Consider the following 14,475-nt stretch of genomic DNA (forward strand, 5'->3'; position numbering starts at 1 on the left):
GGCAAAAATCCAGTTGGATATCACCAAACAATGGCAAATGGCCCAAATGATCTCAGAGGAGAAACGGCAACGATCTGATTCGTCATTTTTAAGCCCCTTTTACAGCACTGCCTTGTCGTTGCGGGAGTATCACTCTTTTTTTACGCACCGTCTTCATTGTAAACGGTTCTCCTCTGAGGTGACGTTTGAAGATGTGTTATGTTGGCGGCGCTCCACCAGAGGGTTTAACAAGTTCAGAACGTTGATCTGAAGAAGATGGAAAGTTGGTCGTTGCTCGTACGAGGCTGCCATTGCAACATGTATATGATGAACAGCAACTTGCGGTTGCAGTTGAAGAGGCGTGTTAATATGCAAGACGAGAAAAAACTCATCTTTCATTGTTGTTTTGATGGGCTCGAGATAATCTGATTTCCGATGCTCATTTAATTCGTCACACAGCTGTAGGCGCTATTGTGTTACACATCGCAGCCTCTCTGGTTCCGCAAAGCCGGGGTGCTTCGTAAAGGGAGACACCATTGCAGCATTGCGGCGCTACACCATTGCGCCATTCAAAGTTCTTTATAAACGGTGCGATCATGGCATATTGAGGGCTCTCCTTTCTGTGATTACGGTGGAATCTCTGTGTAAAAACGTCTTTAGAAACAGTGTTTTCATTACATAGTTTGTCCATCAGAGGGCACTGACAACTTTTTTTTCAACTATATCTCAAGTGCCACAATTAACAAATATCATGGAAACAATATGACATGTCTCCTAATGTAAACTCTAAAATATAGGTTTCACTGTCAAAAATTCAGTCCTGAATACCACTAGGCTTTGTTGTGATTTGTTGTATTGGCCCTTTAATGACACTTTTACCAGTCTCAGTTATCCCGTCACTGCTTTTAGACTGTTTAAAGACTACTAAACCTTAATGCTTCTGCATGCATCAATGTCTGGTCGATTATAACTCAGTATTCTCCAGGTTTATGGCATTATTACTGCTATGAGGGAAAATGACTTTCTTTACAAATGTCCTCTCTGTGATCCAAGCTTGTTTGAATATTGTCAGTTGAGCTGTTTTAGTGGCAACAATGTATGTTCTTTGTTGTTTGATAGGAAAATACACATTATTGGTAGTGGGTGACAAGCTGTGCCTGAAGCATATGTCCATATGCTGTGTTGGTTATGCCTCTTTATTGAAATTCGTCGAGATTTGTAGCATTTTTTATTAGCTTGCCATATGAAAAGTTGTCAAATCCTCAAATCAAGTTGGTATTGAATAGGGCGTTAGCGATTCATTATTGAGTCCATGATTTCCTTTAAAAATCCCATTGTTATTGTTGGAACCTGTTTTCATTCTTTGCTGCCAAAGTGAAGCAGTGTCAGACCAACATTAACCAGGTGGTAAGCACAGCAGTATAAGTAATATGGGTTATTTCATTCAATATTTTATTAATGGTCGTTGACAGACCCAAACAACATTAGAGGTATTTTGGTTTTAAATAAGGAGTTCATGTTTATTTGCTTATTGAAAGGTGTGGAATGTGGTAGCTTTTTCGAATGTCTCACACCCTTGTGTTTGTGCGTCAGGTGAGTGGACGGTCTGCAGACAACCATGACTGCCAACAAGAGTTCGAAGGCTGTGGCTCGTGCAGGAGGGGGTAAAGCTCCCCGGGACGTCCCCGACAGGTCAGTGACATCTGGGACATCAGGGGTGGGCTGGTTAATGTGCACTTCCAGTCATGTCACGTGGTTTCCAACTGACTGAAAGAGAAACGCAATCAGTTCATTCATTTCCAACTAACCCTTTTTCTATGAAGACCAGTTTTTTTTTCTCACTCGTGAGAAAGAACAACCGATGATTGTCTGTCATGATAACACTTCCAAAGCTTTTGCGAGTACAATCCTGTATCCTGGACGAGGGCCCCATCCAACTCTGAACCGTGAGTAGTGGGATGGAGCTTGTGTTAGCATGTTGAGAGCGGACTGGGTCCTGCTGGGAGAGAAAAACAAACTTTGGGAATGATATGTGATATTCGCTCTTGTAGTTGATCACCGTATCTCATACAGTAGTTACACGTGATCGTTGTACTTCACAGCTGTGAAATTATGTCTACGTTCACACTGCGCCGCCACCAAGCGACAGTCTGACGGCTGATTTTGAGGAAGAGGCTTCTTAGTGTTTCTTATTCTTACCTCATTTCCTGTGCTGATGAGGCCGTGGTGGTAAAAACACACAGAACAATATTTCACACACCCCAAAACATAATGTAACCTGTGGCAGCTGGTTACTGTAATTGTTTGCGGTGTAATTTAGGCCTTCTGGAAGCGGCTTATTGCACTAATGTTATCGTGATTTTAATATTTAGATTCAGATAAATGGCATTCATTTGCTGGTAATTCCGCACCCTCATCACTATTCCCAAGGTAAACTTGGTGAATGAATATGTGAGGGAAACACTTAACGCAGTAGCACAAAGCTCTTTCACCCTGCTGACTGCATTCCTCTCTTGTGCATTTAACCTCAGCCTTTTTGATAAATGTAATTGTCAGTGTAGTGGAGCCTTATTAACAACTTGCTGTCCTCATGGGCTCATGTTACCCTAGATTCTTCACAAAGATGCTTTGGAGCTCCCATGTTTTCACAGATAGAGAGAAATGAGTTGTATTGGACAGTGCTACAATTCACCCAAACTATGAGATCAACCAGGGAGGGTTTTCTAGGACTAATTATATCTTTATCAAAGATATAATTAGTCCTACAAACTGTGTAGCCTCAAGTTGCACACACGACAACATGCAATGACATGATGGAAGAAAAAACAATACAAAGCAAAACAAAAAAGCAAAACAAAAAATGGAGGGTGTGCTTAGTGCCACATGGGTGAGATCACCAGATCATCAGCAGAGAATCCTCCCCACGTTTCAAGCCTCCGGCCCCAGCAGCCATCAAACCAAAGAGCAGAAATTTTTAAATTGCTGCGATTAACTCATTAAACTGAACTGTTACTGGCATTAGAATAGCATTAGCATGAGTGTTTGGTCGGGTTGCTACTAAAACATTCCCATTGATAGCTTCAGAGACTCCGCTCCCTCTCTGGCCATACTTGGCAGGAGCTGAGTTGGGAGTTTTTTAGCAGGGAACTAAGAGGACTTTTAATTTGCCAGACAAATTGTAATAGTTCCCTGCTGACGTACTGCAACATGGCATCTCCCTGTTTAGGAATAAGCAGTATATAGCCATTGTTCATGCCACTGTAGTAAGCAGATATATATATTAGTGTATTTATCAACAGATCCAACAGATATAATCTATGTACTGGACTTCAGAATACTACAAACCAGCAGTAAACATTTCCAGACATGAGCTGTCCTCTCAAAAATCTCACATTTCTTTCGTTGAAGTAAGATAAGATACATCCATCATGCTTGTAGCTTGCTGCTTTCTAGCTGTTGCAAAAAAGACTCCCCACCCTGGAGCAGGAGGAATGAAACCAGGGAAGGGCAGTTAGGTGAGAAGCAAGATCTGTCCCAACCTGCATTGTTGGATCATACTCCACAGCCTTCAGCTTCCTCCTCCCGTAACGCTTGTTATTCTAACCAAAGCTGTGACATCAGATCTCCCAACACTTCGATTTCGCAAGACTCTGCAGGCTTCCAAGTCATGACAATGTTCCTGGAAGACTGTGAGTAGTAACGTGTTGGGCATCGACAGGGAAAGTCTCTCTTTGGAAATCTTAAAGGAGCTGAGCACCGTGAGAAAGCTTGTATGCGTGGTATAGTCAGCAGAGTATCACTTGGGGAAAAAAAAGGTTTAAGGACCAGAAAGGATCAGTGAGTCTTTTACAGGTAAGACTTGGCACACAGTTTTCAGTATCAAGTTATGTTGATTATGTGGGAAAAATCTACAGTGGCATTTTAATGTAGTCTGTGTTTCCTTTGGCAGCATGAGATTAAAATAAATGCCAAAACAGAATACGTTCTGTGGTTTTTCTTAATAAGTGTCTCAAGTTTTCATTCTGTCTTTGATCTTGAAAATGAATTTTCAGCTGATTCTTGACTGTTTTCTGCCATATGTTCACCATTGTTTCATGCTGCAGCATTGAGTGGTCTTGTTGGCAGCTCCTCTGATTAGCACCTTTTGATTAATTATCATTTTTTTATCGGAAAAAGCCTTTAAATGTTTGTTCACGTCTTCCTCTGTCTCGTTTCAGGTGTCAGTCTACATCACCGTGTCCTGTTCTCGCTGCCAGTCAGGGGCAGAGCCAGCAGCCTCTCCTCAGCGACGGCGAGAGTTCTGGGAAGCAGAGCAGGTACATCAGGACTGACGGCAGGTTCCTGGCACGTGTTGGCCTGAACAGCAAGGCCACTACTTTGTGCAGCGGCTCGTCCCTCACCGGTGACACTGACTTCCAAGGCCGTCTCATCAAGTCAAAGAGCATCAGCTGCCTGGACAACAGGCTCTCCATCTATAAGCCTCAGGGTCGAACCAAGCCTCACCAGGAAGGTCAAGTTGTCCAGGAGCAACAGGGGGATCTCTCGCAGGGAGATGGACTAAATGGTAGGCCCCTGAGTTGGAGCACGCTCTCGCTGGGTCCTTCCTCTAACCAAAGCCATAAGCGCACTCTCTCTCTCACCCGCTCAGCTGCAGGTGTCCCCCCTGCTGCAATCCGCAAAAAGATCTCAGAATGGGAGTGCAGAAGGGTGGCTCTGCCTAGGATGAGCTTGTGTCTGGATAAAAGAGGTGGAGAGCTTGTAGGGGGGAGCGAGGGCTGCCCCAGCCTGCTCTCTTCTCCCTGTAGTGAGAAAACGTTTGACTTTAAGGCGGTTCGCAGGATGAGCACAGCTTTCTCAGAATGCTCCTACACAGAGGAAGAGGAAGGTGTTTCAGACAAAGACGGCCTAGGCCGCTTCCAGAAAAGGAAAAGTAAGACGGAGGCCTCGGGAACCTATGTACGATCCCTGTCTGCTCGGAAGGAGACATCGGCGGTCCTCAATAGGATACAAAAGATAGAGCAAGCCCTGAAGGAGAATCCCAGCCCAACCCCTCCACGATACCTGAGTAACTGCTACGCTCCCGACAAGACGAGACAAAAGTCTTTCGTGATAGGTGACGATTTCGACAGTACTTGCACCAGTAAGCGCAGCAGCATTTGCTCAGTGACCACAGAACCAGATGCCGTTTTGGTGCCTGATAAGCTCTCCAAACTCAGACAAAGGTTTAGTGTGAGTTCAGCCAGGTCTGAGAGCCCAGAACCACTGAGCCAACAGACCCCTGTCGGCACACCAGTCAACCCCTTACCCAAACCCAAACGCACTTTTGAGTATGACGCCAAACGGGACCAGAAGTCGTCAGCTAATGGACTACCTCCGAACGGAGCTTCTGAGTCTCCCCCGCCTCTGCCCTCAACCCCGGCACCCAGCATGACACGAACAGTGAAGACGGAGGGGAGCAGCCCAGTGAGACCACCGGACAGGTGAGAGTCAGTGTGCTCATATCTAAAGTCTGGTTGTGGTGTTGAAGTGATCAACTCTGGTTCTCTTTGTGTTTTAGTGAGGATTTAAAGTGGAGGCAGTTGTTGTTTCCCAAAAGACCACTCAATACAAACAATGTTTTTTTTTTTATAGCATTGAGTTCTTGACAGCTTTCCTCACTAATTCCAACTGAATAATGACATCATAGGTTTTTGTCATGAGGTAATTGGCTAATGGAGATCATGAAAGCAGCTCATACTGAAAAGGATTCTTTCCTGAAATTATGGAAAACTAAACATGGTCCATACATTTAATAGCAATTTAAACACACTCCTAGCAAATGTACATGATCTTCATTCAAAAAAAGGTTCACTCATACTGTGCCTGTTACTGACCATTCCTGTTTTACTACATGTCATAATCCCTCCACAACATTGGCCACCTATCTTACATATAATCCTCTACCATGTTTACCCTGATTTTTGAGATAGTTGGTCTGTTTACGTTTTGTCCATATTCAATAAACGTGACAGAAAGTACCTGAAAATGTTTGTCAAGGTAAGTTAAAACTCACCTCGTCGTTAAATTCCTCCTTCTAGCTCAAATTCCAGGTGTCAGAAACTATTTTTCCAGGCGTAATAACATTCAGCCCAACGGCTGTCTTGGCTCTGTTGTGATTGACAGCTCAGAGGGAGGAACCAAAGTATAAACAAGGTTGTTGATTGGCTGGAAGTTACACCTGGGACATGTACTGACACAGATTTGTGGCATACATTAATGATTTCCAACTTCTTCCAGTACGTCGTCGCATATTCATACTGGGACATGTTGGGAAGTTCTTATCTGACCAGATTCTTCTTCTTTACATTAAATTGCCGAACCAGTCAGAGAACTTTTGGCCAATGGGATGCAGCCAAGAGAACATGTGTTCCCTGTGCCGAGAGAGTGCGCTTGTTATTGAGGTCGGCGTACACCGGAATGAGACTCTCTTGAACTTGATATTACCGGCTTGCTCGACCTAGGCCCTGATTTTCTATCAATGCGTGGAATTTAATGGCTTTTATTGGATTAATACAGTAATTCTAGATAAAATAAACAAAGCGGTGATTTTCTCAGGGATGAATGACCTAAACCCAAAGACTTAGCAGTCTTGTAGAGTGTTTTAACACACTGTTTCAATATGAATGGCAGTGAACGGCGGTTACGCAGGCTGAAGTCTACTAAAGTACACATTGCAGACACTGATGCACACACAATGTGTTGAAGACAGGGGGAATCTGCTCATGGAGAGAAGCCCGAATTAGACTGGTATGGTCCTTTAACTTACAGCTCTCAGGATCAGATGTCCTCAGTTTGAGGGTGGAGCCTCTCCAGAGTGTCCCTATGTAAAATGAGGATGAAATCCTTGAATGTTCCTCCCTTGGACTCTGTGTTTAACATTCCTGTGGCTCTAGCAATTTTAGACCAAGCTTAAAAGCCACAAGTTGTCGACGGCGCGACATGACCATACTGTAGTTCCCTGCATTAATGTGGCAAGGTTCCTCTGCAGCGCCTTGTGACATGTGATGTGAACCGTATACTGTGCAGAGAACACTGAGACATAGTAAGATATCTGCATGTTTACTCTTGACTTATCAGGACGTTCCTTATGATTGGTGCACATGTTGATCCTGGTGGGGTTTTTTTTTTTGGTGTTTTATATTTTGTGGCTCCTCATTTAGGGTTTAAAGGGATAAGGAAAAGCTTTTGACTTTCTCTGTTCCTGGCTGGTAAGTGGAGAAGAAGAAATACAGGCCATCTGGATTATTTTTAACACCCTCTGGGCCTTTTCTGTTTACTCTTATCTGTCTCGACCTTCCTCCTTGTAATTTTGTGCGTGCGACTACATAGCAGCTTTCCCCATCTTGGTCTGATGTGACTTTCTTCATTTCTTCCTAGAGAGTCGTGCGAGTCGGAGGATGCTACGAGTCCTCTGCCATCTTCACTTCCGTCCTCACCTGCAGAGAACGGCACACTAACCACAGGCACACGGAGTCGACCCAATTCCAAAAGCACTTTAGAGGAGAATGCCTATGAGGACATCGTAGGTAAGCACACTGCTCACTAGCTTGGATACAGTTTAAAGCTGAAATGATCACTCAATCGATTTCTCAATCACTTTTCTAAAGCAAGAATGACAACACCTTTCTGGTTTCAGCTTCTTGAATGTGAATACTTGCTGGTTATTTAAGTGTTGTATGGTGGTTAACTGAATATACTTGTGTTTGGGACTGTTGGTTGGACAAGGCATTTAAAAATATCAACCTGGGCTTTTTTTAAAAAACAATTATTCGATTAGTCAAGCAAATGAGTGTCAGATTAATCAATGGAGCATTAAAGCTGAAGCAAGTATTAAAAGAAAAGAAGATATGTGTTAGTTTGAGTTCAGATCCTTCCACGAAGAGTAAATGCATACCTTATATGGTCTGTGAGTGCAACAGTGCCTTAGAAGACAGTAGTCAGATGTCTCAGCATGGACTAATGTCATGCAATATTGAGAGAAGCTCCTCCTCCTGCATCTGCTTCATGTAGGCACTCAGCCTGAGCATAAGATTTATATATAACACACTCATATAGGTTGTATTTTACTGAAAATGTTGTCTGGTTGTGCACAAATTTTCCACTGCCACTTTACCAAGTCATGTACATAGAGGATTAGCCTTGGAAAACTCAGTTTAATCAACAAAAAGATTGTTATCCTTCAAAGTCACAGTAGGACAAAACAAAGATATTTAGATTTGTTGCTAAATGTTGGTGGCAGAGCATCATCCTCTCCCGTTGCAACCTTGCAAGTGACACGTTGTGTCTCACTGTATGCAGGACCCACACAAATGTTTTCTGAGATAATGTGTGTCTGAAATGCTGGAAGAGCCAAATTCCTTTGCACTAGCAAATGACCCCGGGCCTTCTGCCCAGTGCAATCGCCGGTTCCCCCAGTGCATACTTAATGTGGTGGAAATGTGTGTCAGTGTGAGTAGTCTCATGATGAAGCTTGGATTTCAGATGCAGTAAAAAAAAAAAAAAAAAACAGTTTTTACATTCTGAAATATTTTTCATGATAATTGCTCAGTGACCAAATAAGGGCGTAATATGCAAGTATTACATTACTTCCTGGTATTTCTACAAGTAACTGTGTTGTTCTCGAATCAGCCGAGACACAAAGACATCGTCTCTGAGCAAGTTTGAGAATGCTCCACCTATTTCAAACAAAGCTTTCAAACGGCAGTTCTAATGGAGGAGAACAATGGTTTCCTTCCCACTACCTCCACTGTGCTGAGGTTTACAGGTCTGATGATCCACATGAGAAGCAGCCACAACAGTAAATGAGCCATGTTTTTGGCCCTGTGTCCACTTTTTTTTAATTAACAAGCATTTCATACAGAAATTCCCACACTTTCTCCAGGACATCTTTGCTTTCCGACACTCACTCACACCATTTGGCTGTGTGGCACTGGTGCTTGATGCTAGATGTTTACTCAAGAGTGCAAGCCATTTTTAACCCATGCTACAGTGTTACTACAATGGAATGATGGATTGAGGCATTAGGGGACTGTTTTAGGCGCTTTTAACAAGTGGAGTTCATAAATGGAGAGCCAATGAGTGATCTGTTTACAGGCAGATGAATCACCCGTTAATGAACATGTGCTAACACTGTGATTCAGCTGCCTGCATCACACCGGTCATGTTCAAACTCTTTGTGTTACCTTTTGTTGACGTAGTTAGTTTGCTCAAGTGTTGTGTGCTCTTACTCCAACGAATACGTCTCGGAGACTGTCTGGAACACACAAAGTTACACTTTGAAGGTCGTACACACACTTGGAGCAATGATTTTTGTTATTCTTTGGCGTAAAGTATGCCATGTGCGTTCTCCTACGTACTTCCTGCAGTGTGGTCACAAGCAGGCTCTCTGCATGATGGACACACTGTATGGTTTGTGGTGCCACCAAATGTTTTTACAAAACTTCTTCCCCGTGCACATTTCTGTTTACGGCTGAATGGGTGAGTGCCGGTGCCACTATACTTTAACCCGTCCACTTCAGAGGGTAAGCTGACACCGATGTTGCTGGTATAGTTTGTTCTGTGCCTCGCCCTGCCCAGAGAGTCCATTGTGTACACAGAAATGTACAATCGCAGTGTGTAGCCGAGGTGTGTCCACTCCCTGCGTAATGCAGTGTGTCTGGGGGTGTGTGACCGAGAGATGTGGATGTTTGTAATCAGAGGAGTAGATTAGTACCCTCCAGTACATAAGAAGCTATACAGACATATCATTTTCCCAGCAGGCTCTCATTACAGTATTGCTTCAGTTTAATGGAGTTGCAGCACAACGTGGGGTCACACTAAGCCCTCTTATTCTGCTCCTCAGCTTTAATGATGCACAGAAAATCTCCCCAGTACACTAATTTACTGTGCGACACAAACTAGCGCTCTGAAGATCCCTGACAGTGTACATTGTCTGCACAAGTGGGTGGGGGGGTTCACCTCCGACAAGTTCAATAATTAACCTAAAAATAGATAACTGAACAAAGCTCTGCCTGTAGGTTAATCTGGGATGCTTTTAAAACACACGCTTGTTCTATGAGATGCTGAGTTCATCGGGTTTTCCACTAAAATACTCAGGAAGAAGGAACACGGCTACCAAATAGATTTTTTTGTTTCTTCCCCTTCTACTGACAGATAACACTGCTTTTCTTTCTTTTAAAAGGTCCCCTCATGCATCTCGACGCCATCTGGCTCTGTTTTTATTCTTCACTGTGGTTTCTTCACTTTCTCACAACCTTTTTCAGACCCTGCCAAAAAGCTATTCTCGGAGCACATGTCTGAAAAGACATGGACTGTGGTGTTACACAAGTTTTTTCTCTTTATTGAAATTGGCCCTCTGCCAGGTGACATCAGTGAGAGCTGTGCAGCACTCTGTAATGTTCCCTTTCTTTCCTTTTCTGCTATCATTGTTTCACTGAAGGACGTCTATGGAGCAGAAGCTTAGTAGCAAAATCAGTGCTTATTGTAACTTCTTGAGGTAGGGCGATGCATTTTTTTGTCCATAAAATGGATTATTAACTGGTTTGTCAACCTTATTGTGTATGCCTTACTTGAAATTCCACAATGTGTTTAATCACATGGCATAATGTTAAAAATCGTATCTATATTTTTGATATTTTTGCAAAATATCCTTCAGTATTTCATAAGAAAGAAACAATAAAGGTTCTTCTAAACCTCCATTTGAACGTGAAAATAAAACTTGTCTACGAGTAAGTCTCAAGAGAAGACGATCCTCCTCTCCATCTCTCCGAGCAGACATGCCTGGACAGTGACTCACCAGCAATGTTGTGTCCAGAAGTTTCAGCTGGGCCCACTGGGGCCTGTGGGGCCCAGTGCCAACAGCAACTGTTTTGAAAAAAAGGGAGTTCACTTGAGCCAGCTGGGAGCGACCTTTGACTTACCTTCCATGACTCATCTCTTTTCAGACTATCCATAGGGAGGCCCTCTTGTGCCCCTGACACCGTTTTACTTCCCCCTTTCATACCCTTTGTGACCCTGCAGCCTCGTCTGCCTTCTGTCAAACACATCCTCTGCTTATGGACAGTTGCTAGCTTCGCTGCTGACATGGTGTTTGAGCTACACTGAATACTCACTTCATCCTCACAGAGAAGGAGAACCCATACGAGGATGTTGACCTGAAGCGGAAGAGTTTGGGTCGGAAGTCATGTATGTTGGAGAGCAACAGATCTTGGACCACCATGGATAGGAAGCTGAACTCTCCACCTCAGGTAAGTCCCTGTTGGGATGAGAGGCAATGGTGTGTTTTCCTGCAGTAAACATATCACACATGTTTTCCTGTAGTAACCTGAATCCCCTCACTGGGTGTCGGTACCAGACATGATCCTTTAGAATAGAAGAATCTCACACCTCATTTGTGACACTACAGGAAACGGTTTGATATGTTTATACCTGGTGATTCTCCACAGAATGGCCCATCTGCACATTTGGCTTCCTCGCTTGCAGAATGCAATGTCTCCCAGTATAAAGAGAAGACAACATGTTTTTGCTGCTGCTGTTTGTAATCCCCCTAAAATGTACACTACAGAAAGGAACTACTGTTTTTGTTTCTGGGGTTTTTGTCTTGTTTTTCTAAAATGATCCCTGAATCCTTGAAGCCTTAATACTCCAGCAAATACTCCTTGAGGAGCTACTCAGGAATATGACAACAGAACCACTACTGTATCTGCAGCCAAACGGCTCATATTGTTTTAATTTGTCTTTTAAATAAGCTTTTTTCCTCTCCATCATGCCATGAGAAACTGCAAACTATTTCATGCTGCAGATGACTGTTTGCCATACAACTATATGTCAAACTTATGAGCTTAAAGTGACTGTGAAGTGTTTTGGAGGCACACTTTTAATGAGTTGTAGCGTTCAGTGTTATGATTGCTTCACATCCTGTGCTCTCCTGGCCGAACACTTTTAATGCTTTTACTGTTTGATTTGCTTTGGTAATAACTTAATACAGCGCTGATGCAGTGTAATAAGAGTGAGAAGTACGGCAACATTGGATTACACACACACGCATCTTTTCCCAAGGAACCAAGTAAAGAAGGAAAGATCATTGCGTCATCATGACAGCAATCTAATTGTGCATCGTGCCCGTCTTTGGTGCCAGTTCTATTGAAGTTCATAGGGCGGGGATTGGCGTGTGTTTCGTCTTTGACTAAAAGCTGCTTCCACAGAATATGGCTCTGTCGGGAACAGCAAATAGCTCACTGGCGATGGCTACGTTATGATACAAGACCAAACTATCACTGACTAGACTGCAATTATAACCAGATCAATTTATCAATGGCTTGACTAGGCCTTGAGAGTTTTCTAATACCTTGGAGTTTGCCTCTGTGATTTACATTTGTACTGGTCATCTAGCCTTAACTGTTAGCTAGTCACCACGGCGATTAAGCTTAAGAGTCTGTCGCATTTACCAACTCTGCAGCTTTCTGTCCGTTTCTTTAACACCTTCACAAGAATCATTTCTTACCAACAGTTTTATCTCAAAATGTTTGAAGGACGTCTCGGCAGTGATATTGCTGACCAATGTTTGCTAAACAAAGTGCAAATGCTAATTTAGCTGACAGACGAACAAAGTAACAAGTACCAGTAAAAAGGCTATAAAGGCCCAGATTTAAAGAGGAGTATAAAATCTATGCCACCATTTGACATAAATAGAAATAATAATAGAAAGGATCTAGATAGCTGCCTAACATTATTTCTCCTGATGTTATTAAATATCATTAAAAGTTTGATCATTGGTTAGTTTTTGATTACATCAAAATGATCGTGTACCATACTACCGGCTTGGCACCAATATGAGCATTGAGCCCTCCTTCTTTAATAGGTTCCTTGTAAGTCCCTTAGCTCGAGCGATATGAATCCAGCACAGGAATGGTGGACCCTGCCACTTCTGGAAACTACTGCAATTTAAAGCTTAAACTCGAGCTGAAAAAACATTTCAAGAGTAGCTAGTTCATGTACGGTGACGTATTTGCGAGTCTTAGCTCACAACCAAGTTTCCGATTGATTGATGGGTGAATGTCACAATGTTATTGGTTGAAATTGTTTGGTACTAGATGTAAATATATATCATATTTTATTTTCCAGGACGAAAAACATATTGGGTTTTGAAAATACGTAGAAAGTGTTTTGTTTTTTTGAAATTTTCTTTGTATATATTTTTAAATAGGAGGACAGTATGACTGGGTAGGTGATATAAAAGGGTTAAAAGGGCATTTAAAATGGGGTTGAAATATAATCTTAAGGATTATAATTTATACATATCTTAAATTAATCATTTAAAAAGTCTTTATAAATAGAATGAAGGAGTGAAATATACCAACCATTCCTTATTCTTTCCCCCCTGACCAGTTGCCTTCCAAACCCAGTAGCCAGTCCCTTCGCCTCCCCGGTCCAAGTGACAGGAAGAGCCACCGGATGTCGCAGTTGTCCAAACGCTACAGCCACGATGAAATGCTGCTTCTCCCCCAGCGGGGTGGATCAGTGTCACCCTGCAGGCTGCTGGATGATGGCCTCTGTAGCACTAGCGATACCCTGGCCTCACACAGGCACTGGAGGATCCCCAAGGTACACACCACCAGATCCTACACAAACACCCACACTAAGTCCCTGCAGAGCTCCGACTGTGATCTCTTTCCTTGCCTGCTTCACACACCAGCTCAGGTTTCTGTAGGAACCAATTCAGAGCGCCTTCACTTGCAATTCTTCATTTTGGAAAAGACGTTTATAAAACATGGTGCCTCGATATGCCTTATTAATGCTTGGCTTTTTCTAGTGGTATTTTTTTTCCCAAGAAATTGCATTGAAGGTTTTTAATAACCGTTAAAGCACAGTATTACTTTTGGCCAGAAACACAACCCACTTCTTCTACACTTAGGATCAAAAGAAACAAATCTTCAGATCCCCCCAAAAGAGAATTTCCTCTTTCCTCTGTTTACAGCTGGTCCAGAGGATCAACTCCATTTACTGCACTAAACGTGGGAAGAAGAGGCTGAAGAAGCTGTCCATGTCCAATGTTGAGACTGCATCTCTGAGAGGTAAGGGCTCTCTTTATTCCGTCTATGCGCTGGCCAGATAAGTGAATAAATATTTGCGTCTCAGCCACCCACATAGAGTTCTCGCTGTGTCCCTCCCGTGACATAAACACATGTTTGTGAAATTGCCCTCCGACCCCTAGAAAACCTTTTTTGTCTGTCTCATGTCTGCCCCCAGATGACAACAGTGAGAGTGAGAGTGACTCCGACGACAGGTTCAAAGGTGAGTGACCGCAGCATTCATTTGCGATGGCAGGGTGCTAAACTTGCGTTACTTTGGAACTTTTTTCGTGAAGCAGCTTGTTTTCACTGCAGCAGCTTCCTGGGTTTATATTTAACAAGTGACCCTGTGTGACTGGACACACCACAAAATTGGAAGTGAAGCATA

The 14,475-nt window shown here is 43.0% G+C and overlaps 1 protein-coding gene across 2 annotated transcripts in view; it reads left to right on the forward strand.

Annotated features, from left to right (window-relative positions):
* Nucleotides 1-14,475, forward strand: part of dennd2b (DENN domain containing 2B) — a 42,081-nt gene that overhangs the window by 11,510 nt on the left and 16,096 nt on the right. For both annotated transcript variants that reach the window (XM_084016043.1, XM_084016042.1), the window contains exons 2-8: nt 1,573-1,671; nt 4,197-5,459; nt 7,396-7,544; nt 11,143-11,264; nt 13,405-13,620; nt 13,994-14,090; nt 14,266-14,310. In XM_084016043.1, the coding sequence (XP_083872169.1) occupies nt 1,598-1,671; nt 4,197-5,459; nt 7,396-7,544; nt 11,143-11,264; nt 13,405-13,620; nt 13,994-14,090; nt 14,266-14,310 (1,966 nt within the window). In that variant the 5' untranslated portion in view covers nt 1,573-1,597. The remainder of the gene's footprint in view (nt 1-1,572; nt 1,672-4,196; nt 5,460-7,395; nt 7,545-11,142; nt 11,265-13,404; nt 13,621-13,993; nt 14,091-14,265; nt 14,311-14,475) is intronic.

The sequence above is a fragment of the Eutrigla gurnardus genome, assembly GCF_963514095.1.
Source record: "Eutrigla gurnardus genome assembly, chromosome: 1".
Taxonomy (NCBI): domain Eukaryota; kingdom Metazoa; phylum Chordata; class Actinopteri; order Perciformes; family Triglidae; genus Eutrigla; species Eutrigla gurnardus.